This window comes from Strigops habroptila, chromosome 3 (genome assembly GCF_004027225.2).
Source record: "Strigops habroptila isolate Jane chromosome 3, bStrHab1.2.pri, whole genome shotgun sequence".
Taxonomy (NCBI): domain Eukaryota; kingdom Metazoa; phylum Chordata; class Aves; order Psittaciformes; family Psittacidae; genus Strigops; species Strigops habroptila.
Window position 1 is genome coordinate 7,231,683 of NC_044279.2, and position 24,193 is coordinate 7,255,875.

Sequence of the window (24,193 nt, forward strand, 5' to 3'; positions counted from 1 at the left end):
TAAAAAAAATTAAATATTTATTTTGAATAACAAGCTGAAGTTCAAGCTGCAATGTTGGCAATGGAGATTTTCAACACAGATCACAGAAGCGTGCAGAAAAATGTATCTGAGCAAAGAACGAAATAATACTAAGAATTAATACTAAACAGCTGCTGATTTTAAAGGAACAAACAAATAAAACAAAACAAAAAAAAAAGGCTGGTAATCACTATACAAAATATAAAATGTATTAAACACTACCATCCACAGAACAGAGGTTTATTTTAGTTTGATTATATTTAAAAATTATTTGTGTAGTTATTTATATAGTGACTCGTAAATGAATATTATACAGGAACCTCCTTTTGCACTTTTGCAAAACCTTTGTTGCACTATAGCACATCCAATCACATCGCAAAATAAAGGAAGAATTCTTTTTCCTTACTCTCAATAAAGAAAACAAACCAACAAAAATAAATCGTTGATAATACAGTAAATATTGTCAGGTCTACAAATAAGGAAATTAAGAAATTGACTCCTTCGACTCTGAAGTGCTTTCCATGCAAAATCAGCACTTGCTGGTTTAAACAGAGTGCACTACCAAGCAATGTCCAGGGTTGTGGATGCTCTTGGTAAGACTAAACCTTATGGAACACCACCAACCAAACCAAAAAGAAATAAAATACAAATCAAAGATTGAATGTAATCATGCAACCCTCTTTCTACTGGGTATACCCATGGTGTCGCTTCTCAATTTATTGCCTTTCTGGAATATCACTCAAGGCATCAAAATTAGACTTAATGATAAATATACATATAATGAAAGGACACAAACTGCTATTCGACACTACTACTGGTAATGTCTGTGCTACGTGAAAGCACCTTTAAAAAGAGCCTATGCGGCAAAGAGATAAGTGTCTAAAGATTCAAAATGAATCAACAGTATTGGATAACAATATAATTCTCAACTCAGAAGCTGCCTCAAGATTAGGTGCATCTTCAGTTAATGTAACAGGAAAAAAAGGCAATGGATTTTATTTCATTAATTGTATCCACTCATAAACTGACCGAAGGCCACCAGATGTGCAGACACAACAGGTTTTCTTTTCTCTTTACAGTTCTTTAAATCGTAGGATGATAAAGGAATAGATCTATTTAAAAACAAACAGCCATTTCATCTACATTAAGAGGTGGCACCGGGCGTGGGGTTCACGTTCTGAGTGGCCACCTGAGGCGCAACTTCGATGATCCGAGGCTTGTCGATGATCCGCGCCGTGCGGTTGCCCTTCTCTACGATGCCGATGATCCACGCTTGGTGGCCTTCGCCGTACTTTGGAGACTTGATCTCTGCACAGAAACGTGCTGCCTGTTCTCGTGGTAGACAGATGAGGAGGCCTCCTGGGAAGGTAAAAAAAAGAGCATTGAAGTCTGATTGCAAAGTGTTTTGACCTTGACCTGGCCAAACCCCTCTTTCGACAAGCACTCGGTGATTTCAGTCTGTCGAACACCAAAGAGAAGACACGGTGGAAGTCTGAGCTCCTGCTTTACAGAAAGAGGTTTGTGCCTGGATTCAGGGTTTAGTGGCTATGTAAATGAAGCCAAACACACACAAAAGATGCTGGCAACAGGACACCAGACCGATGCCAAGAAATGACATACTGAAACAACATCAGCATTGTGAACTGCCAGCAGAGGACTGCAAAGTGCCTCTGCACAGAACCGCTATGGGTAAAGGTCATCTTCAGACACCTATAAGCACATATTGGTAGCAGCTGATTCTGCAAGCAATCCCCTTGCCCACAGTGAAACCATTCATCAGAGTAGGGACTACTACCAGAGAACACAAGAGGCAGCAAATAAAATGCAGGCTTGATCCAGAGCTCCCTCTGACAGTCCTTTTGACCCCTTTGTTTGAGAGTTTTCTAACCTTTTTTAGCCTTTCCCATAAGATTTTTTCCTCTGAGACATCTGAGTAATATTTGATTTCCTACTGAATGTTTTTCAGAAGCAGCACAATAACCAGGGAGCAAGCTCCCCATTCAGTTGTTAAACCTAACAATGCTTCTATTCCAAGAACCCCAGAGCACTGAAAAAGGCAGCTTGGCAAGTGCATTTACTAGAATGAGTTTCACTGGCAGCTCTGGCACAGATCTGCAGGAGGCTCTGACCAAATCATTAAGTGTTTTGGTGCTGCTCTTTATTACAAGAGAATCCAGCTTTTCTCTATCCCTTTTTCACATTATGCTATGTTGCAAACATGTGAAGCACTGCAACGCAGAGCAGTGATCTCATCTGCAGATGCCTAATTAGAGTTTAATTTAAACTGAAAGAGGGGAGATTTAGATTAGATATTAGGAAGAAATTCTTTACTATGAGGGTGCTGAGGCGCTGGCACAGGGTGCCCAGAGAAGCTGTGGCTGCCCCATCCCTGGCAGTGTTCAAGGCCAGGTTGGACACAGGGACTTAGAGCAACCTGCTCTAGTGGAAGGTGTCCCTGCCCGTGGCCGGGCATTGGAACTGGATGAGCTTTAAGGTCCCTTCCAACCCAAACCAGTCTGTGATTCTGATTAGGCTCAAAGCACAGTCCAGCTCACGTCTGTACACTTGAGCTATTCTGACACACAGCAGCCCCTTGTAAGGGATGTTAAACTATCTTCTCCCATTGGAAAACATTGGAGAACATGGACAAGAGAGAACATTTACACAAACAGGAATAGGGGCACACGCTGACACTTGCTTACTCTTAAGGAGTTATCTGGCCCCAAGTCTTCTCGTCAGGGCAAAGGGCTGATGGGCATCAGCCAGCAGCACGAATGGTGCCATCAGCTCTGAGCCAACCCTGGGGGTGAAGGGGCACCTGCTGAGCCAGCCACCCTAAGCTGGGTGCCACCCCCTCCTCTGTGGCCCTTGGACAGCTTATCATCACCTTGGGCACCTTTATTTTGCTTTTCCAAGCAAACAGTCCTCTCGGTGGTGACTAAAGACACTGTGAGGAAGAAGCAGCTACTGAAGATGAGAATTACATACAAGGATATGTGGAGCTGTGAAAGTTAATTTTCAGGTTCTATATGAAGCAAATGAGTGTGGCAACCAGAAAAAAAATGCCTATCTCTTGGAAGACAATGTTTAAGCTACTCCAGATGTAACAGACAAGCTAATTGCAAAGGAATTAGGCACCACTGCCATGGAAGGCTCTAAACTGAATTGAAGATAAACATGTCATGGTGCAAGTGAGTCAGGGAAGACGTTTACAAGTGGTAGTGCAGAGAATGTGCCACAGCCAGAATAGGGAGGAGTAGCCAGAAGGGAGGAGTATGGTGAAAAAGGAAATAAGAAAGAGCACAAGAATAACCTTCACTCCGTTATCTTTTCACCACACACTCTTCTTTCTGCTCTTATGTATCACTTGTACACACACCCTCTTAATATTCCTTGGCAAGATCAGAAAAAGTGCACAAAATCCCAGTTTCTGATCAAGACTCATCCCACAGTTTGGTCAGTAACCCTTATTAAAGTCTATGGGCTGCTCTCAATGGGCAGTATGTCCCCTGTATGTAGGGACTCTATTTCTCTGCTAAATTGACCAGTCTCTTTAACCCTTTGGTTAAGTCCTTAAGGTATTCCACTCTGTAGTCTAGCCGATGTTACTGGTGTTCCCCAGCTGCTCTGGTTTTTGTCCCATGGATAACCACAAGAAGTCTTCAGCAGTGCAAGGTCAAAGCCACCAGGAGTTTAAGCTGTTGCCTGTGGGAAATGAAGCCTCAATGCCACTGGCACTGAAACAAGCAGCACTCCACGGTGCCACGTTTCTAAGGTCTGTGTCAGCCAAAGCACATGAAGTGTAGACTGAATACATGAACGCCTGTGGCAGTTTGAGAGTGGGCTGCATGGTGCTTTTGGGGGTTGGAAGGATGCAGGTACTTGCTGTCTGTCCTTATTTACCTTGTTTTTAAACATGAAAGGGTTTTTTGGGGTAAGAAGGTTTGAACATTGCTGGGTTTAACAGCTGTTTTGCAAGCATGGAAGTGGACACTGAAGACTTCAAAAGCAGAATAGACAATGGAAACCAAGTGTCCTTGCTCCTGCTAATGGCTTTCTCCCACAATGACTTATGAAAGGATGAGAGCATTGCCTTGCCTCTTGTCAGGCACTGCCACAGCCCTTCTTTTCTACCCATCTGCTTAGTTCCATAAAAGCTGCACAAACACCAAGTTGCTGAGATACTTCTACACTACAAAAGGTGGTTGGCACCATTCAACAGCTTCTGAAGTTATCAGGGCTGACAAAAATACACACATGCATAAAGATCTCACAAAGAGTAACTCTAACTTGTTCCTGCAAATAGCCAGTCTAATACACAGAATTAGTTCTTCTGAAAGGAACTGCCTGACTGCAGCTTTAGCCATTACTGGAGTTACCTAAAAGAGTGTGTCAAATCATGTAAGATGGCAATCTGAAGAAAGGACACCATAAGCAAGACTGCCTGGAGGATGGAACAGATCACATCATAGATCTTTCCAACACTGACTTTAGTCAACAGGTGCCCAGCAAATGCGCACTGGAAAAAACCAGAACACGCTTAATATCCATTCAAACTGTTTTCCAGTAAATTTCTCACTGCCTTCCCACTGCTGAAAAACATCTGTTCCCAGATGAAGAAGCCACAGACAGCATTTCTGGAAGTTTAAGCCAACAGAGAAAGAGTATATGGTATGAACAGCCCTGAGCAGCTCCCCCAGAAGGCGTCCTCACAACTGGATATACAGGCACAGCGAGGCAGATGCTTCATGTAAATCAACCCCAGGACATGAAGTGTGTGAACAGCCTGGATCCGAGTGCTAAGGAGCCACCCCAGCACGCTGTGCCCAAGCTAACACACATTGCTGCAATGTGTCAGGCTATCCAGCATAAGCTGCAAGCCTATGGGAATGCACTTAGAGAGCTTTCAGACCAGAGCTATTGCATCCACGTGGCTATGGATCTTTCTAATACTTGGCAGACGCTGCCCTGTAACAAATCTCTCTAATGCGAGAAATGCAGCGCTGTGATGAAATCAAATATACATGTTTTGAGGCACCCAAAGTTCACAAATAACCAGATATGTGCTGGTTTTTCCACCAGCATCTATGTTGAAACCTGTCAGCATTTCAAAGACACCTCCTGCGCAGTCCCAGAAGAAATTCCAAAGTCAACTGTTTTCCACTTCCAAGTACTCTGCCAGCAGTGCGGACATCCGCGCTGCTTTACGTTCCTTCAGTGGAAAGGCAGAACTGGATATCCCCAGGGTGCAGGACAGGCAGCTCTGAAGACTCCAGCATTCCATAACCATTCCCATACAAATCTCTGCCACAACCACTCACCTGGAAGAGCATCTTGGCAATTCCAGCTCTGTGTCCATACTATGTTTTGGACTCTTTGCAACTGACACCAAGTGCTGCTAGCGCTCTGGTTATGTGGGCTCCTGGCTAGTAAGGATGTGTCTGGTGCTACCAACCTTATTGACACAGCTTGCCAAAGTGCCACCAGATATTTCTGGTCGCTGCTGCCTGACACTAGATTTGAACTCTTGAAAGGGTTCACGTCCCATATCCTGTTACACATCATCTGAGCCACACTGTCTCTGTAGGACAGAGTGCCTGTTTAAACACAGATGGCTAAGGAACAATTCAGCAGATCCTGGTAAGCTGTGTATTCACTAGGGGGGAAGTTTATGGCTCTCACTGTGATGCTTCTTTCCAGATCTTCAGACTGTTTTGCTTCAAGGGGCCTCCTCTGTTGAGAGCTGCGGAGAACTTGGGTAATACTTTTGGAGAGCAGGAAGAGGGTGGGGAAATGAGATAAGAGAAAAGACAGATTTGTTGCTCCATCTTCTCCATTTCCCAAAAAGAAGTGAGATTAAACAAGAAAACCCAAATGGAAGAAGACAGAAGATTCAAGGGAAAGTAGAGAGACTACAAAAGACAGTGATCAAGCTAGTCAGCAAATAATAGGGCGACCTCTAACCCATCAGAAGTTCTTATCACCTGATGGTTGTTTAACTGTTTGCCCAGAGCCCAGTTCTCAGTACACATCTGCTGTATTCGTTGTCACTGTGAGTGGCAGCACTTTTAATCACAGAACTCAAGTAATGCGTGGATCAGAGAGCAAAAGATTTTTCTTTTCCTTTTTTCTTTCCTTTGCTGCCAGTCACAGTCCCTTAATGTCAGATTTCATAAACAAAAGGGAGAAAAATCTATCTCCTTGGGTGTCTGTATGCTGTGAACAGAAGCCTCCAGTTACCATGACAGGTCCATTCAGCACTAAACTTCACACATATTCCTAATGAGAACCAAACCACCACTCATCCGGCTGGCAAACCTGCTGCAGGTGGCTTTACCCTGGGGAAAAGCCTGTCAGCTGTGCTGGGAATTTCAGCTATTCCCTGTTCTGGGGTTAACAGCTAATAAAAAATATCAGGTTTCAAAAGAATTCAGAATCATCACTAACCTCTAACTGCCAAACGTTCATAGATACAGCAAGGGTTTGTGGAATAGTGTTTCATAAGGAAGCAGAAGGCATTCAGGATAGGATGGTGGTTTGGAAGTTAGGCTGAACAAGTGAATTGTGAACAGTTGTGTGGCTAATGCTCATTAGCCTGGCTGTATGCCAAACCAACTGTGGGTTTGAATGCAAAACACATGGTTTGTACATTTGTCAAGTTACTAAATTCTCATGTGGAGATGTAGGGAAGGAAGAGGGTGCTACAAGTGTCACCTACCTGAAGTCTCCGGACAAGTCCCGTGCATGAGGCCAAACATATTTCCACAAGCCTTACTGACAGCAGCCATCTTAGCAAGAACAGGAAGGTTGTGAATAACAAAGGACACCTCATTTCGCTGCTGCTTGGCAAGGTTCTGTGCGTGCCCCAGGATTCCAAACCCTGTGATGTCTGTAGCTGCGTGTGCATTGAAAGTGTGCATGAGTCCGGCAGCTACAGGAAAAGGAGGGGAAAAACAAACCCACATCAGAAAGTTATCAGGCAAAGCAATGCTTCGACAATATTATGCACAGTTTCAATGAAGTTGCATACCTTTAATTCAAACTGGGTTATTTAAATGAATAAAATAAGAACTCGTGCTTGAAGGGAGCTGGAATCCACCAATACTGCATGTAACCCTTAAAAAATTCTACTTGTATTTAAGGTATTAAATCATGCTCCAAATCCAGCACTGCAGTTATATTTATGAGCACGCTCCATTAGACATGTGCTCCTAATTTGTATTAGTACATAGAACCAGGGGTTTGCTCCAGATCCAAACTTCCTGAAGTTGAAGGCCAAAGAGGTTCTGGGCTCAGCTTTGCCTCAGTAAGGGCAAGGACCAGAATCGCCCTGGGGCAGTTCTCTTGCATCTCTTCCCCTGCCACGCCATAAAACCATCACAGCAGTACTTAAGTTCTGAACACTTGAGTTTAAAGCTTAAGATCGAATCCTGCAGGTTGTGGGGGAAAGGCCCCAGCTTCCCACCTATGCATTCATGGAATTTTTGGGCATTTGCAGCTATGGAGCCCTTGGTGGGAGAAAGGCCCCTCTGCGTGCAGGATAATGGCTCCAGTTAAGAATATTTAAGTATTGTTAAAGGTGCCTGACAAGAGTAAGTGGACAAAACAAACCCAAGAGTGTTTTGCCCTTCTTTGGTGCTTCCATATACGTGAGCAGGAGCCTCTTTTCCATAAGACAATCCTGGGCATTTATTTTTCCTGGAAGGCTTTGAGAAAGAATGAAAAACCAGTGGGATGACATAACGAATACCAAATGAAAACTGACTAAAATGGGAGAAGAGCTATTTCACTATCCCTGTTCCTCCAACTGAGAAGTAAGGAAACACCTAGTTCAATTCTCCACTCTTCCAAGGATATTTGGAACAAAGAAGGAAAATCCTGGATTAAAATTTCTAGGGTAAAATTAAAAGAAACAAACCAACACAAACACCTACAAAAACAGAAGTGGGGGGGAACCAAACCAAAAGGACACCAACCAACCATGTGCTACATATTCCACACTTTGGGAAGCACATGACATGAGAAAATTCAGATGTAAAAATCTAAATTGAAGCGTACAAAAATGAAGAGCTTCTCCTTTTTTTATTCTGTTTTTTAACCTTATTCCAGTCAGGCCTCACGAGTTCTCCAGGCACAGAAAATAAGGAACAAATCCAATATATTTCCCTTTAAAACATCCTCTAATTCACTGGGATGTTACTTGCAGCACTCACATGAGTCATAATCATCTCCAGCAGCATTTGTGGTTTTGCTGTGTAATTAAAAGAGGGTGTTTGATTTTAATTTGCTTGCTTCACGAACACCGAACAGCAGAAAGATGGGGCAGAAGGAAGGGAGAAAGTGGTTGTGCCACACTTCCCCATGGCAGTGGAATGGAATTAAGTATGGAATTGGGAAACCCACCATCTTTCCCTCTGCCTCCCCCAACACACACCTCGCGTCTTACCTGTTCTGTTCAGTCGTGCCATATTCATCATCGCCTCCTGGTACGCTAGTTCTACATCTTCTTGCGTTACCACTAGTTTGATTTTATTCCACTTTTCTGGCTAAGGGAGGAAATAAAGGTTATTCTTTTAGATTTGAAGCTCTATATTTTAAAATATACCTTTACCACTTAAGAAAAAATCCCTTCAGCCAAAATGTACTTGGGTTTAACTCAGTTAAAGAGGGGCAAAGCTTCCTCAGCCAGAGGTGGTGCTTTACTCTGCTGTCCCTAAGCAAAGTGAATTGAAAGATCTCTTAGGCACTAAGCACCTCAAGTCTTGCTTTCAGTAGCAGAGTGGAGTGGAATTAACCTACCCCAGGGCAAAGAACTTCTTCAAGGCAACTCTCTGGCAGCCAAGTGAAAAGAACTTTGTTGCTGGATGTTGAGATTTGTAATCTCAATTTGGCTTCTTGGTCTTTTAAGGGAAAATTCTTGATCTCACAACCGGATACTCTGATCAAGAAAGGCCACTGACATTGGCCTGGTCCAGGTCTGAGGAATGCATGCTAAGGCAGGACGTAATTGCTCTAGTGAGTTAGGACTAGGGCAGTTTCAGAAGCTTCCTTTACAGTTCACTACAGCATCTCCTTCCACCTATTCTCTGGTGTCTTGTATGGCCTCACACCTCCGTCATGTTTTAAGCAAAGCTCTTCATCCCAAAAGGGTCTCAGAACAATTTAGGAAATGGTACCTTTATAAAGGGCAGTTGTTTCATTGGACACTGAAGTAATTCCAGATCCAGAATGAAACAAAGCAACCATTTAATTGTTAAGAGCAATACTACAAACTTGTTTAATGTGCTTTTTCTTTTGCAATGGAAACAAACCAACAAAGAACTAGAAGTAAGTAAGAACAGGATGTTTGAAGCCACAAGGCCATTCCATAGAAATCACAAATGAGGTGGAAGCAGAACTCCAGGTGGAGACTGGAAGAGCCACAAACACAGGTAAGATACAAATTACATGCAAATTCCTCTCCACTACAGCAATTACATACTGGGGTTAGTAAAAAGGAAACAAAGGCAGAAGAGTTCATGAAAATCCCTGAACAACTTGTAAAAGCAAGCTTAGATTTCCAAAGGGAAGGGTCTGTAGACGACAGCAAGGGCTGAAAACCCTTTCTGGAGGGGCTCAGCACAGCAAGCCCTATCGTGCTTTTCAGCTGGAAGAGGAAAAGGCAAAGGGCTGCCAGTTCCCAGCTGTGGAGAGCTGAATCAATCCAGCTCATCAGCCTGGCAGCTGAAACCAGAGTGAACAGCTCCATCACCCCCAGCACATCCCTAACCCAGCCCTCGATGGAGCCCAGCTCCCTGCACACCCTTTGCAGTCTCTTCCTTTGCACCCTATGGCTGCTGCCAGGAACACAGCTGGGGCTGGCTGCAATAATCCTCCAAGCAAGGAGGACAAGTTTTGCTTCCTTATGGATCTTCCTTTCACTTGTCACCAGGAACGCATTTGCTACGGCTCTGGTTAAAAAACTTCAGCTTTTAGGGTGTTTGGTTTTGAATTTCTGCTGCAGCCACATCTCTCTGTGCTCCGTTTTTCCCTTCTTGCTGTACAATGGACCTTCTCCCACGTACTTTTTAATACCAACTCATATTCCCTACCATAATTTGATGTATGGGTGGATTTGTGATGGGTAATTCTAGTTTCACTTTCCCTGCTCTTTCACAGAACAAAGCCAAAGAAAAGGCAGCACAGCTCCTCAGAGATTTTCCTACCACAAGCAAAGATATATTCTGTTTACCTATAATAAGAGGATTGATTTCCTTGCTCTCCTCATTTTTCAGACCAGAAAGTGTTTCTGGTTGACAGTCAAGGAAATTAAAAGTACTTGAAATACTGTGGAAATTCACAATGTCCTTAATTTGCAAGTCTTTGTCAGTACAATAACACATACGTTAAGAAGATTATGGCCAGAAAACATACTGTAAAATTGGTGTCTTGTTCTTTCACTTCAATTTTCATATCAAGATTATCTGAGGCCCTGATCTTTATACCTGATTGGAAAATGCAGGATTCTGCTGAGGTCAGAATTGCCAGGCTAGGCCCTATGGAGAAGGAGAAAAAGACTTTTTCTTGTTGCTCACATTTCAGACTCCAAGGAGGGTTTAAGCTGGTTCTTTCTCACTTTTGCCAACACAAGCTGTGTAATTAGAATTCATCTGACAATGTAGTGGCCAACTGCCAAAACAAAGTAGATTCCAGCTCACTCCTCTGCCAGTCTATTGGCTCAGTAGACCCAAAAGTAGAAAAGATGGATCTTTTTAAAGTGTAAACTGAGCAGTTCTCATCCTGAAGACACATCACTGGGAGCCAGACAACATAAGCAGATGCCAATTTTGCAGTCACTTTTCAGTTCAGTAGTTACATTTTTGCCTGAAGGAACAGATGGAAGTATGTCTATATACATAATGCTGCTAGAAATATTCTTACTGAACGCACAGAGTAATACATGTGAAACGTAGATACATTACCACGTACAGAAGCAGAAAGCCCACGAACACAGGCAGCAATCTTGGCCTAATTGCTATAAATAAGCTTTTGCCAATTACTTTAGCAGGTGGAGTAGGGCATAATTTTACCCAGGGTGCCAGCCTGTTGTTCTGTTGCTAAACAATGTTGTTTATTACAGCAATGCCTGAGAACTAACTAAGAATTAGATGCAATTAAGATGGGCTCACTAAGCACAAAATAGCAAACTGCCTTGGTTCCAAAGGAACTTTGTACATAAGCAGGTAAAGCTGAGACATCGAGGAGGAAGGAGGAGAGAGAGGTGGTAGATCACTCCCTCAGTGTACTTATTACACTGCTGAACTTTGCTATTTTAAGGGAATGAAAAAGGTCACCTTTAACTCACACCCCTCTTCCCCAGTTCTTTTTTTGCCATGTACTCACAATATCTAGCCACTGGTGGACAGCTACAGCCACTTGTGTTCCCAAGGGTTTAGTTAATACAAGCACATCTCCTGGCACTGCATTGTCTGGCCTGAAAACGAAGAATTCACATATTAATTACACAGTGAGATTCACACACGTTATTAGGAATAAGTACTGATAATTATGTTTTCACAGACCCATGTATCTTGTTGCACAGTTAAACTGACTCCTGGCAGAATTACCCTTTGGGTTTCATTGCCACGCCATATTATTGAGCAAAATGCTGCAAACTTCTTTAAAAGTGCTAATCTTTCTTGGAATAGAACAATGTTTGCAGTGAGACACACACGAAATGACATCTTTCCTTTCAATTTACTGGACTTGTAAGATAAGGTAGGGTAAAAGACTGACCTTACTCAGGGCATAAGATAACCAGCACTAGGATCATGAACAAATTCATTTGTATAGTGTAACATGCCCCAGTGGGACATTCAAAATCAGATACTGTTAAATGGACAAGAAGCTGTAAAGACAACAATCCTGCATTTCTCTGCAGCCATTAATAGGATAACTGGGAGATGGTTTAAAATGGATGTATAAATATGATGGAAATTGATGTCCCAAAATAGCCTTCAGGACAATTAAAGGTTAGAAGCTCAACTCTCCTGTCAAAAGGAGAATAGCATCAAAAGATACTGGGGGCTGGGGAAAAGTAAAAGGACATCCTGTTTAAGATAGCAAATACGTACAGAAGAGATGTGGTATCTCTTGAGTGCTAACGACAAATGCAAGCAGAAGGGACTGCTTTATTCATCAGGAGACAGATCACAAGATCACAACGGAGTATTTAAAGGATTTTTACCGTATCCCTTCAGAGCAGTGCCTTTGATTGTTTAGTGATTTAACTTACATGATAAATTCATTAGGCTGACAGACTGTCGTGGCCACTCCTCCTAAAACAATCCAGGGATTTAACACTGTTTGGCCACCAGTAACAGATGTTCCCGCCTCTTCTGCTGCATCTTTGAAACCCTGGATAATTAGAGGCATCACTTTGTCTCTTTCCTAGAGATCAAAACAGAAGTCAGAGTTCCATACACAGCAGTACTAGTCATTTCAAGATTGGCTGAGGGCTTTAATCACTCCAGCCAAATAACTCATGACAGAAAAGCCAGCCCTAGGAAGAGGTTGGCCTCCTGAAAATTGCCATGTTACCCCACAGAGCTATGGTTCTACAGCTCTATGTAACAGAGGTGAAGAGACACTCTTACACTGAAGAAACATTCTTCAAAAGGTCACCTAAGAGTAAAGAAATCAAAATTCTGGCAACTCAGAACAGAAGTTTCCTGCTGTTGTAATCAGGTACAGCCAGAGCAGCGCAATAAGGCAAAGCTGAATCAAGCTGCATTTAGCCTCCACCAACCAGTGAAGATTCAACTTAGTTCTTTCTAAGCATAAACATTCCTTTTTTGCTAGAGCAGAACAAACATACATGCCTGTCACTTCCATGAGGAAGAAAAAGACAAAGCAAAAATAAAAAAGGAAAGAAGAAATTATTTCAGTTTCTTCTGCTTCAGAGAGATGCTACAAACCAGACGTATCTATGTAGATTGATAGAGTAATCAAATGCTGCATTGGAGCAATATAATCTTGAATTGACAATGGAGGTAGAGACCCCATTTTAGTGGGCATGAAGGTATTAGCAGCAGCAGATTACAATGCCACAGAAAACCAAACCTTTAGCAAGTGACCTCAGAAAGTTCATGAGATAAGACCCAAGTTATGAACTGAAACATTCAATAAAACCATGTCTTCTTTAAGCATTCAAATTTTAAGGAGAAAATACACTGAAGGTAAAGACATTCTAAGCATGTTCAGCTGTTTGGATCTTCCTTCAAAAGAAAAGTACTGAAAATCTTACCCTATCTGTCATTTTATTGCTGATTCCAAGGAGCATCAACATGTTGTCGCATTCTGTGACCCCCATGGCATAAAGGTCACTTAGGACATTGGCACATGCTATCCGTCCCTGGGGAAAAAACAAAGACAAAATAAAGCTGCAGGAATGTTTGTGGATGTTCAGACAAACACCTGCCAGAACAAAACTCCCAGCATCAGTTTGTACCCTGAGACAGCTGCTTATTCACAGGCTGCTGCATTAAGAAACCCAGCCAAAGATGTGGTGTATGATCCAGTTTGTGCAACGTGCCTACTTAGAAGAGCAGATATTGGTTCCCTTTACAGGTAAGGAGAGAATTCATCCCATGTCTTGGTCAACATACTCTCACCAACTACGCAGGAATCCCACACTGAATTTAGACTGGCTGCCTGACTTAAGAGGCTGAAGTTAAGCTTGACAAAGCCTGTGATAACAAGCTCAGTTTACTACACCTGGTATGTTGTGATTAATTTTATTCCAGCACAGTGGAATTTTATTCAACAGTACATCCTGATGATGACCACTGTACACAATTCCCAACTCCTAGGAAGCTAATCCAAAAAGCATACATTGCTGTACCTCTTCTGAATTAGAATACATAAGAGACAGGGACATTGAGGAGAAAGCTGTTTGCTCCTCTGCACTACCCTGGAGGCCACGTCTACCCTCCTAACTTTTTAGGAGAGTCATCCTCTTCCTGGAGGATGCAGCACACAGCCACACTGGGGTGCTTTTTCTGTCAGGACACAGATAAGCAGCTGCCTGCAAAGAGAGCATGTGCCAGGGATGGAGGAGCTGAGGGCTCCCAGGAACTGGCCTTCTCACCACTTAGGAGCACACACAGCTACTGAGTGAGGGGACGTATCTGTCCCTCACCACTTGTATAGTGAGGGAAGCATGTCTACTCTGTCACTTGTTCAAGTGATAAGGTTGAATCTTGCTACAGCACATATATTTTTGTTAATTTTTCATAGCATCATAGACTGGTTTGGGTCAGAAGGGACCTTAAAGCTCATCAGTTCCAACCCCCTGCCACGGGCAGGGACACCTTCCACTAGAGCAGGTTGCTCCAAGCCCCTGTGTCCAACCTGGCCTTGAACACTGCCAGGGATGGGGCAGCCACAGCTTCTCTGGGCACCCTGTGCCAGCGCCTCACAACCTTCATAGTAAAGAATTTCTTCCTAATATTTAATCTAAATCTCCTTTCTTTTAATTTAAAGCCTTTCCCCTTGTCCTATCACTACCTGCCCTTGCAAAATGCCCCTCTCCAGATTTCCTATAATTCCCCTTTAGGCACTGGAGCTGCTTTAAGGTCTCCCCTTAGGGAGCCTTCTCTTCTCCAGGCTGAACAACCCCAACTCTCTCTGCCTGTCTCCAGAGCAGAGCTGCTCCAGCACCTCTCCTCTCTCTTTTTGTGTGTGTGAGCATTGCCACTAATAAAAATCAGTCCAAGAGACAGAACTATTCATCTGCTGAAGATTCCTCTAAGTCGTCATGAAGCTGACACGGCTGAGAAGGCACCACTTGCATCACATGAGCTCAGCTACTCTAATTTTACTGCATTAATGGAGCTGAGTCAGGGTTCACTGGGGTGCAAACCCAACACAGACGAGAGATCAAGTTTCCTGATGAAGATAAAGAACTTTCTGGTACAGAATGAGCTCTAGGGCATGGCAAGATCATTTTAAAATACAGGACAAATTCTGTTGTTACTCTGGTGAACACCACACATTTTTTAGTAAAACTGGTTTAGATTTACAGCTGCACAACTGGAACATCTGGTATTACCATTATAAATCTGTGCTTTCATGAAGTTCAGAGGCAACAGAACCTCAAGGACAACAAACACACGTTTATTTGACACAGTCTGGCCTACAGAAAGATGCTTTACTTGGAAGACAAATGGTTGGGGTTGAATCAAAACACATTTCCACCCTCTCCAAAATCATCCTAATCACACATCCAGGAGTTTTGCAAAAAGATTAGTGTTTTCAGGCAGTCACCTCACTCGCTGATGACATGAAATAACACCTGTAAATCACAATTATACATAATCTGTATTTCTTTCATAAATGCAAGAGCTTCCAGTGGCATCAGGGGAATCCCTTCCATTTGGAACTGCAATATGTTTTAATCATCTAAATCTTAGGCTATTAAGAGCGAGCTGTGTACTGCATGGTTTGATGGATATTGGCTGTTAAATTCTAGACGTTTAAGAACACTAAAGCCTGGCATTCTCCTTTTCTGGAAGGGGACTATCAAACTGTTCTCAGCTATCTTCAGTATTTACCAAGCAAACTGCTGCTTTATGCCCTCTTAAGAATGACAGATAAGTTTTTAAAACCACACTGACAACAGTGCTCCGTTCCAGTAGTCAGAGGTCAGTCTAACACTGCTTTTGCCAACTGGCAAACCCACTATGGAAACAAATCCAGGGAGTGCAAGTCTCAAGCCTGAAGAAGCAGAGGGAACAATAGACAGCTCTTGAACACTGATAAACACAACAGGAGTCACAAACAGGGGTCAGCCTGGCTGGATCCTGCACACTACTGCTTGCTTGGTCCCCCTGGAACACAAGTATCTATGTGCAACACAAAGAACTATTTATAAGGGCAAAGGATGAAGGATCAGACGTTCACCCCCAGTCTGGAGTCAAGCTGCTGCTTAAAAGAGCACCAAAAAGGTTCCTGGAATAGAGGGGGAGGGAAGTCCACTCTCAAACCAGCCAGTTCCCTGCTCCTGTACTCTGAAGGTGTCTCTGAAGTGCCACAACAGAGGTCAGTACCAGTCCTATTATCAGAGGCTTGATACTTCCTATGAAACCTGTTCTCAGTTGCTTGTCTCGTTTCCAGTATCAACCCATTTAAGCTGAGCAGTCCTATACTGGATACAGATTTTACAGGTGAACATCCTAGAGATACTTTGCACAACATGGATTGGCCGTTTTCAAGAACAAAGCCAAAGACAAAAGAAAAGGGCAAAAGAATGAAGAGTTGTCTTGCATGTAACTGCAGAACTTTGTTTTAGAACAGGCAATAAGAGTGAGAGAAAGCTGTTTTCTGAAGCAGAAACCTAAAGCTCAGCAGAGTCCACATGCTCTTCTACCCTCCTCAGCCGTTCTCTAATCCCTTCTGCCACAGCACCCAGCTTGGAGTACCTCTGGCTTTCCCTCCTTGCTTCCTCTACCCCCAACTAGGAAGAGATATCAGATAGGGAGCTGCAGTCAGACACTGCGCACAGGGAAAGGAAGAGACTCTAAACCAGGGAATAGCTGCCCAAAAGCAGTCTAGAATTTACTAGGTAAGGAAATAGAGTAGAAGAGCATGAAGCAGAGTGTGGGCTGCATAGAGTGATAACGAGAACAAGAGAGTGGTAACAACAAGCATGTGTCAGGGGGCACCTAGACTGAAAACAGGGAAAGCAGCGGCTGGAGGAGCAGGGCAGCAGCAGCCTGTCTTGAACAGAGGAGCCCACAGAACACTTTTATACAGCCTGGACAGAAACTCAAAAGTGCCTGAGTCTCACCATTCCTCTGCTCTCAACAACCACCCACAAACCCCACAGCAAACTGTATTTGACTGATGTTGACCCAAGAAAATGGCAATCTACATGGCCCCCAGGTACTCTGGTCCCCAAAAGAGAGAGGTCCAAGCAGATGGCCCAGCTGCTGGATCAGCACTGCAGGTATCACCAAGGATTGTGACAGAATCCTTCTTCTCTTTTAAGAAGAAATACACATATGTAAACAGATTAGGAAGAGGCAAGCCACCACATTAAAATGAATGTTGACAAGAATGAAAAGTGGGACATGAGAGCTAGAAAATCCCAAAGTTACAGCTGCTGGTGCCCGTGGACCACAGTGTAGACTGTAACTTCACTGCAACCGCTAAAAATGGACTAAGGCCAAATTTACATTCCACTCCTACCACACTGGCCTAAACCTCATCTGGGCACAGGCTCTTTTATCCACTCCTGCAGTATCTCAAACCCTTTGTATCTCCAAACAAAACAGCCCTCCCCCTTCACCGCAGCCTTCTCATGCTGTGCCTCACAAGTTTTTGTTACGAGGTGAGAAGAGAGTTTCTCAGCTGATGAATTTGCACAAAGCTCTCCAACAACACATCTGTTTATTGTTTTCCTCTGGTCCCTGACAAGTTCCCACATGATATTAAAGCAAACCACCTGAATCAGGTTTCTCAGGATCGCTCAAGAACTCTGTACTACAGAGGCCAGCCTGAGATCTTGCCTGCTCAGTTTGCAGTAAGAGAGCTCCTCTGGAACAGAAACCAAAGCAGCCAGGCTTGCGTATGTGCACACCACCTGGGCAAGCATGCTTAAGAAAGCCAGTCCTGATCTCAAGCTGCATGTCCAAAACCTACCCAATGGGTCTCACAGAACAACCAACAACAGCAAATAAAGCATGCAATCACTAACCAGCAGTAAAAGCATGCCTTAAAGCAAAGGAGGCACATCCAAACCACAGGAAACATGAGTTGTAGCATTTCTTAACTTTCATTTAACAAACACCTCCTGTAGAATTCTTTACAGCTTTACTAAGTCCTTTTTTTAAAGTTCATTTGTTTCCCCATGACCTCCTGTTCAAGTCCATACTGATCACCACCACACATACCACCACAAAGGAATCTCTAACTGAGGCGGATTGAATGAAACGGGGACACAAAAGGAACCAAAGTCCAAATGCACACAACTTCCAACAAGTTCTTTCAACTCACCCATCTGCAGGCAGAGGTAAAATGGTGTTCACAAAACACCCTGAAGTTGCCAGGTGTTACTGCCAACTACTGTCATTTAGGCATTTCCAGTTCTAACACGTTGCCTGGTTATTTCAGAACCTCAAAAGAAGCCAATTACAATGTGGTTCTGCTCGTAAGTGGAGTTTACTGTCTGCTGCTTCACAGACAGCTCCTTTTCCCCCTTCTGGGCTTTTTCAAGCCAAATGCCACAGAACAGATGGAGGGAAATTTGAATTAAAGGTGGCAGTTCTCCCAGCTTTCAACCTATAGAAAGCAGCACTGCAGCATTCCTGGCCAACATGGAAAAGATTACAGGACGAAACTATGCCTTTCCTTCTTCATGTGTATTTAGGAAAGCCTCAGACTGCAGTTAATCAATTAGAATCCCAGACTGGTTTGGGTTGGAAGGGACCTTAAAGCTCATCCAGTTCCAACCCCCTGCCACAGGCAGGGACACCTTCCACTAGAGCAGGTTGCTCCAAGCCCCTGTGTCCAACCTGGCCTTGAACACTTCAGGGAAGCACTACACATCCAGAAGAAACAGTCAGAACTGCCATCAGATTGATGAGAAGCACAAATCAAATCAGCAATATCGATAATAATTAAGTTTAGCCAACTTACCATCATATAAGGATCATCCACAATAGGATAAATATAATCTGTCGTCTGGACCAACGACAAACCTCCATGTCTTAATGGAATAACACAGGTGTCCATCCCAATTCCTGCAAGACAGAAATCCACCAGTGAGGCAAGTCTGCTCTTAACTACAAGTTCTCTTGTTAAGAGCAACAGGTAAAACATGTCTCTGAAATACAACTCTCAATACTGCCTAAACACGCATGGGCAATTCCTTCCTTACAGAGAGCACGTAGCACAAATAAAGTGGAAAACCAAGAAAAAAAGACAACTCCTGACTGGAATAGAACTGCAAATGGCTGAAAGCAAGAACTGAACTACAATGTTCTCCTTTTTTTGAAGCATAATCATAGCGCATTAAGAACATCTGTGCTTGAATGTATGTACATTTAAAGTTAAGAGGAACTACGTACATTGATATCATTAAAAGCAAATAGGTTTTCCTGTCACTCATCAGGTGTTCTCAACAAAAACACAGTGACAGTTTTAAAAGGACACAGCCTCTCCTAACGGGCATTTCCTCACTTCAGGAGGAGCAAAAAGAATGGCCCAAGTCACAGCTGAGGCCACCACTGAAAGATGATTCACCCACTTGGAGCTTTTGCAACTTGGCTAACCTCTAAGCCTTACTTCTGTGAGGCTGGGAGATGACCTGCTGGACAGGGAAACTCCTTTGAGAAAGCCACACCACCGAGCACAGCCTCTTCCCTGCTGCTGGCTATTTCAAACAGAATAAGCAATATTAAAACCACGTGGCATTTGCTGCGATGCAAGAGCCTGCACAAAAGAGGTGACACATCACAATGTGCAACCTGAGCCACGCTCCCTGTCGATATCCCTGTGGCAACGGCAGGTAGCTTCCCTCCTCCCTGGGCTGGCAGCAAGCTGTGCATGCCTCACAGGTCTTCAGCCAGCCAGTTTTCAGGGAGCATATGCCATCCAGTCATTTTTCCCCATGGATTAATAGAACACACTACCTAGCAAAAGCTACAAGCCAGTATTTAGCGGTGTCCTGACCAGAGATGGAGCAAGCTGCTCCATCTGAAGTCCTACTTGAGGGCATAGAGCAGGTCTGCCAAGCAGCAGGTATGTAGGTGGAGAGGATCTGCCTCCACAGGCAGGAGATCTTGCCTAGGAAGAGACAGGATGCTGACAGAAGCTTATGAGCAGTAATTTAGGGTTGCACATCCTCCACAGAAGCTACCAAGCCACTACACACAGTGTCCAGTGTCTCCAGAGAAGTGCATGTAAGCAGTTACAGAGAAGTGGCTTGTGTACAGGAGCTGTTTTCCCTCGGTTCACCTATTCATGCCAAATGCTGCAAGGCTGATGTCACTGTGAGGTTTTCACAACGACAGCAAAAGTGCTGTTTGACAGACAGGCCAAGGGGCTGTGACAGTCCTTCTGAGGCTACGTTTCTGTCCCACCAAGAAAGGGCTCAATAAGTGAATTTATTCAGAGAGGTGACAGGACACAGTGATTTCAAGGTCCGTAACAGTTCTGAGAATTAATAGCAAACTCAGTTTCCTACTGACAGATACACTCACAGCCATATTTAAGATCGCTCTGGGTAACACCACTTGCAGAATTAAAAAGGAGTGAGCTTGAGCTTGCTATTGGCAATTTCCCTCTTGAGTGCATTTCAAAAGCATTGTGCATATGCACAGCCTGTACAGTTACCTGTCTATACTTGAAACACAAGGCATCAGAGGCAAATTATAGAATCATAAGATGGTTTGGAAAGGACCTTAAGATCATCCAGTTCCAACCCCCTGCCATGGGCAGGGACACCTCACACTAAACCATGTCACCCAAGGCTCTGTCCAACCTGGCCTTGAACACTGCCAGGGATGGAGCATTCACCACTTCTTTGGGTAACCCATTCCAGTGCCTCACCACCCTCACAGTAAAGAACTTCTTCCTCATATTTAACGTGAACATCCCCTGTTTAAGTTTGAATCCGTTACCCCTTGTTCTGTCACTACAGTCCCTGATAAAGAGTCCCTCCCCAGCATCCTTATAGGCCTCCTTCAGATACTGGAAGCTGCTCTGAGGTCTCCACACAGCCTTCTCACCAAACTTGTCCAAAGACACATTTGTTAAAGGGATACTCACCACAACAGCATATTTTTAAGAGACCTGAACTCTCCACTTCCTATCACTAACAGATTTCCTGTTACATAGTATCACACCTATATATTGATGGCATTAGTCTGCTTTTTACCTTTTCATATAGCTGGAGAAGAAAAATCTATTAGCAGTTCCTTTACTGTTTAGAGCCTGTAAGTTTGTAAGAGAAAAAAACAAACAGCTAGATAATTAAATCCAAACCAAACTACTACTGATTTTAGAAACTGGCCAAACTGAAATGCTGTTGTGAACAACTTAATTTAGAAAAAACCATATAAATAGCAATTTGGGGATAAAAGAAGCTGGAAGTGTCCTTCATTGGGGAATATTAAATTAGAGTGTCACCCCAGCTCCACACACAATTACTGCTTAGATTTTTCATACAAAGATCCCCATTGTTTAAGCAGGAACATGGGCTCCTTACTAATCTCTCACTGAATTCAATCTCTACCAGAATAATGGGTTGCAACCTGTTAGCCTGCTAATAGACTATTAGCAATGTTAAAATAATTTTAAATAAGGTTATTGGACACTAAGGTGATAATCAAATAACTCAGAATAAATGTTACATTGACATTCCTAAGTTGAGGGGAAAAAAGTCATCCTGGGCTGCAAAGTAGAGACTGAATACGTAGGGCTGAGTAAACAGACAAACAGAATTAAAAGTGTCATTAAACACATTATCTACATTAATTTATCTATATCAATATGAGGTACAGTAACTGGTGTCAAAATACCTCCACTCGCCTTGTTCCCCATGTAGGTGGCTTGTGCAGGCTGTTTTCCCTTACTGCTTGCACCATTGTGCAAACATCAAAGAGAAAGTGAAGCTGGCAAGAACAGAGAGGTCTTGGAAAGACAGCCTTTCCCAGGCAGCTTCTACAGGTGGGCAAAAAAGAGTGGGGAGCAAGGGAAGGACTGAAAGGGAAAACAACAACTGTGAAAGAACCCACTCCCAGGCAGCTGAAGCGAGAGTTTTCTCTTGCTCACTTGCTCTGACCCAGGAACAGCAGGGAGGGGAGGGAGAGGGGAACTTCACCTGTGAGTCATCTAATTGCTTCAAATTTATTGCATTCATTGCATAAATTTCCAAAGGCAATGTATTAATAGAAAAGTCCAGAAATTAAAGGATAGAACTTCAGTTTGCAAAGCATCTGTTGGGGAAAGGGAAGAGGAGACAACCGCTTAAGCATGTGCTTATCACAATGGCCATTCCTGACTGATTTCTCTTTGTAGTCGAGCATCCTGCAGGATGTTAAATAATTAAACTAATACTCTTGTATCCCAGATGCCAACAAATGACAACACAAGATTCGTTCTTTGGACTTCGGGATGCTATACATGCATTATACAACACACACTTTTCAAACTGATTAAACGAACTGCAAATGAGATCACGTCACCAAACTGACCCAGCGTAAGGACCACACATGTCTAGAGGAGCAACTACTTACCCAACCTGGGCATAACTGCCCCCAGGAACTGTTCATCTTCCTGAAAATGGTTTTCTTGTAGAGATTCAAGCAGTTTCTGTAAGACATCCTGTGGCACTTTGCAGCCTGTGCCTTTCAGTTCAGTGAATCGGGTCAGGCGGAAGCTCTTGTCCAGTTCGTAACTTTCTGGGTTAAACGACTCCCGCACAGACATGGTTCTCTCGCACACGCTGCTGGCCTTTCCCACCCCAGAGCTACGGGATCAGTTTCTCTGCTGATCAGTCTAATCGGAAATAGAAATGAAAATTGGGAATGTTAGAAATTCCTAGCACCTGCAAGTCAACACGTTTTCCACATGGAGCAAAGTTAAAAAGAAAGAGAAAGCACTTGATGGCGTCGTTCCCGTGTTAAAGACAGGTGGGCACATCTCACACAACTCGTTTCTCTAAGACTACAAAGGAATGGCTCCTCTTCATACCTTCCAACATTAAAAACTCTAACTATGCCAGGAGCATCAGAGTGGATTTCTTTTCCAGATACGCTGCATAAGTTTTTCATTTTAAAAAGAATCTAACACATTTAACTGCCCTCATTTAACACAGAGGTAATGAAACAAGTAATAGTTCCCAGAGCACGAAGGCCAACTTCCAAAAGGCAACCTAGGCCCTGATCCTGCAACACGCTCAGCAGAGACATCTGTTTGTACTCAGCTCAGTGCAGGGTCGTCGTTTTAGCCATTAACATATTAATCTCAGAAATAAGATGCTTTTCAAACCATGGCTCAGCTTCAGTTCTGATGTAAGAAGCTGCAACTCCATAATACACCTGTTCTCCTTGGGGGAAAACACAATCCCGGTGTTCTGTTAGTACAGGTAACGGAAGAACAAAGAGGCTGTATTTAAGCAGACTGGTTTACCTACAAACATGCCAGTTCACCTCTTAGCATGCTTGCAGACATTAAAACGTTGAGAAGAAAAGTTTCTTGCTTCTCGAGCCCCTTTTTTTTAGGGCTGAGAATACAGAGAATTGCCCATTAAAATGGTAATGTAAAAAGACACTGATGCAACTCATTTAATAAAATTCTTAACAATGCACGGCTAATTTTAGAACGTTTTTCCACTCTGACTCACATACACCACACTCCAAAACTAATAAGAGGCCTAACCGAGCCACTGACTCCTGAACAGGAATGGCTGTGACAAAAACCAAGTCATCTTTCCCAGAGAAGTTTTCAGGAATTACTAAAAACGACCTGCCTGCAGGAGTTTCTTAGAAAGCAGGGTCCTGCCTAACAACAAGCAGGGGGCTCAGCAGCATCGCTGACAAAGTCTGACACTGATGGTCACATCCTTATGAGGTTAAGCTGAAAAAGAAAAGAAATGAATGCAAGTGACTGGTCTTCACTAAGTTTGACTGTGATAAATGCAAGAAGTACATCTACACGCTGTGCAACCCATTTCCGCTGCACAGCACTTGTAACAAGTACATCCATTCCATAAACCTTTAAGTCTACTGACTTATTGAATATACTTTGTAAGAATTGAAGTTTTAAGCTCCCTGAGAGCTTCTGATGTGGAGCTCAACTCCCCTTTACGTTGCTTTCCCTCCTTCTCTGGGAGGTGTGGTGCTTATTTAAAACCAATCTTCCAAAGCCCAGGCGCGGGCAGTAATCCAAACTCTAGTTAGAAGAACGTGTCTTGGATGAGCAATGAATTCAGTTCGTAGCTGTTGTCTTCCAATGCAAGACACTAAACACTTGCAATGGAAGAAAAGAAGATATTGTCTGGAAAACAACCTGTCAACAGAAACAGGAGACAAAAGCTCTTCAAGGAGGGGAATTTCCTCCCTCCCCCCCTTCATTCTTTTTTAACACTTCATTTTAATTAATTCCAGAAATGTATAAAAAGCAGCTTGCC

The 24,193-nt window shown here is 43.3% G+C and overlaps 1 protein-coding gene across 3 annotated transcripts in view; it reads right to left on the reverse strand.

Annotated features, from left to right (window-relative positions):
• SEPHS1 (selenophosphate synthetase 1) overlaps positions 1–24,193 on the reverse strand; it is a 25,642-nt gene continuing 1,449 nt past the window's right edge. For 2 of the 3 annotated variants that reach the window (XM_030479832.1, XM_030479833.1), the window contains exons 2-9: positions 22,299–22,560; positions 18,697–18,800; positions 13,304–13,411; positions 12,293–12,447; positions 11,401–11,491; positions 8,465–8,564; positions 6,737–6,949; positions 1–1,377 (exon numbers count right to left, since the gene is read on the reverse strand). In XM_030479832.1, the coding sequence (XP_030335692.1) occupies positions 1,163–1,377; positions 6,737–6,949; positions 8,465–8,564; positions 11,401–11,491; positions 12,293–12,447; positions 13,304–13,411; positions 18,697–18,800; positions 22,299–22,491 (1,179 nt within the window). In that variant the 5' untranslated portion in view covers positions 22,492–22,560 and the 3' untranslated portion in view covers positions 1–1,162. Of the gene's footprint in view, positions 1,378–6,736; positions 6,950–8,464; positions 8,565–11,400; positions 11,492–12,292; positions 12,448–13,303; positions 13,412–18,696; positions 18,801–22,298; positions 22,561–23,533; positions 23,624–24,193 lie in introns of those variants that run through there. The other variant, XM_030479835.1, reaches the window with a different exon arrangement.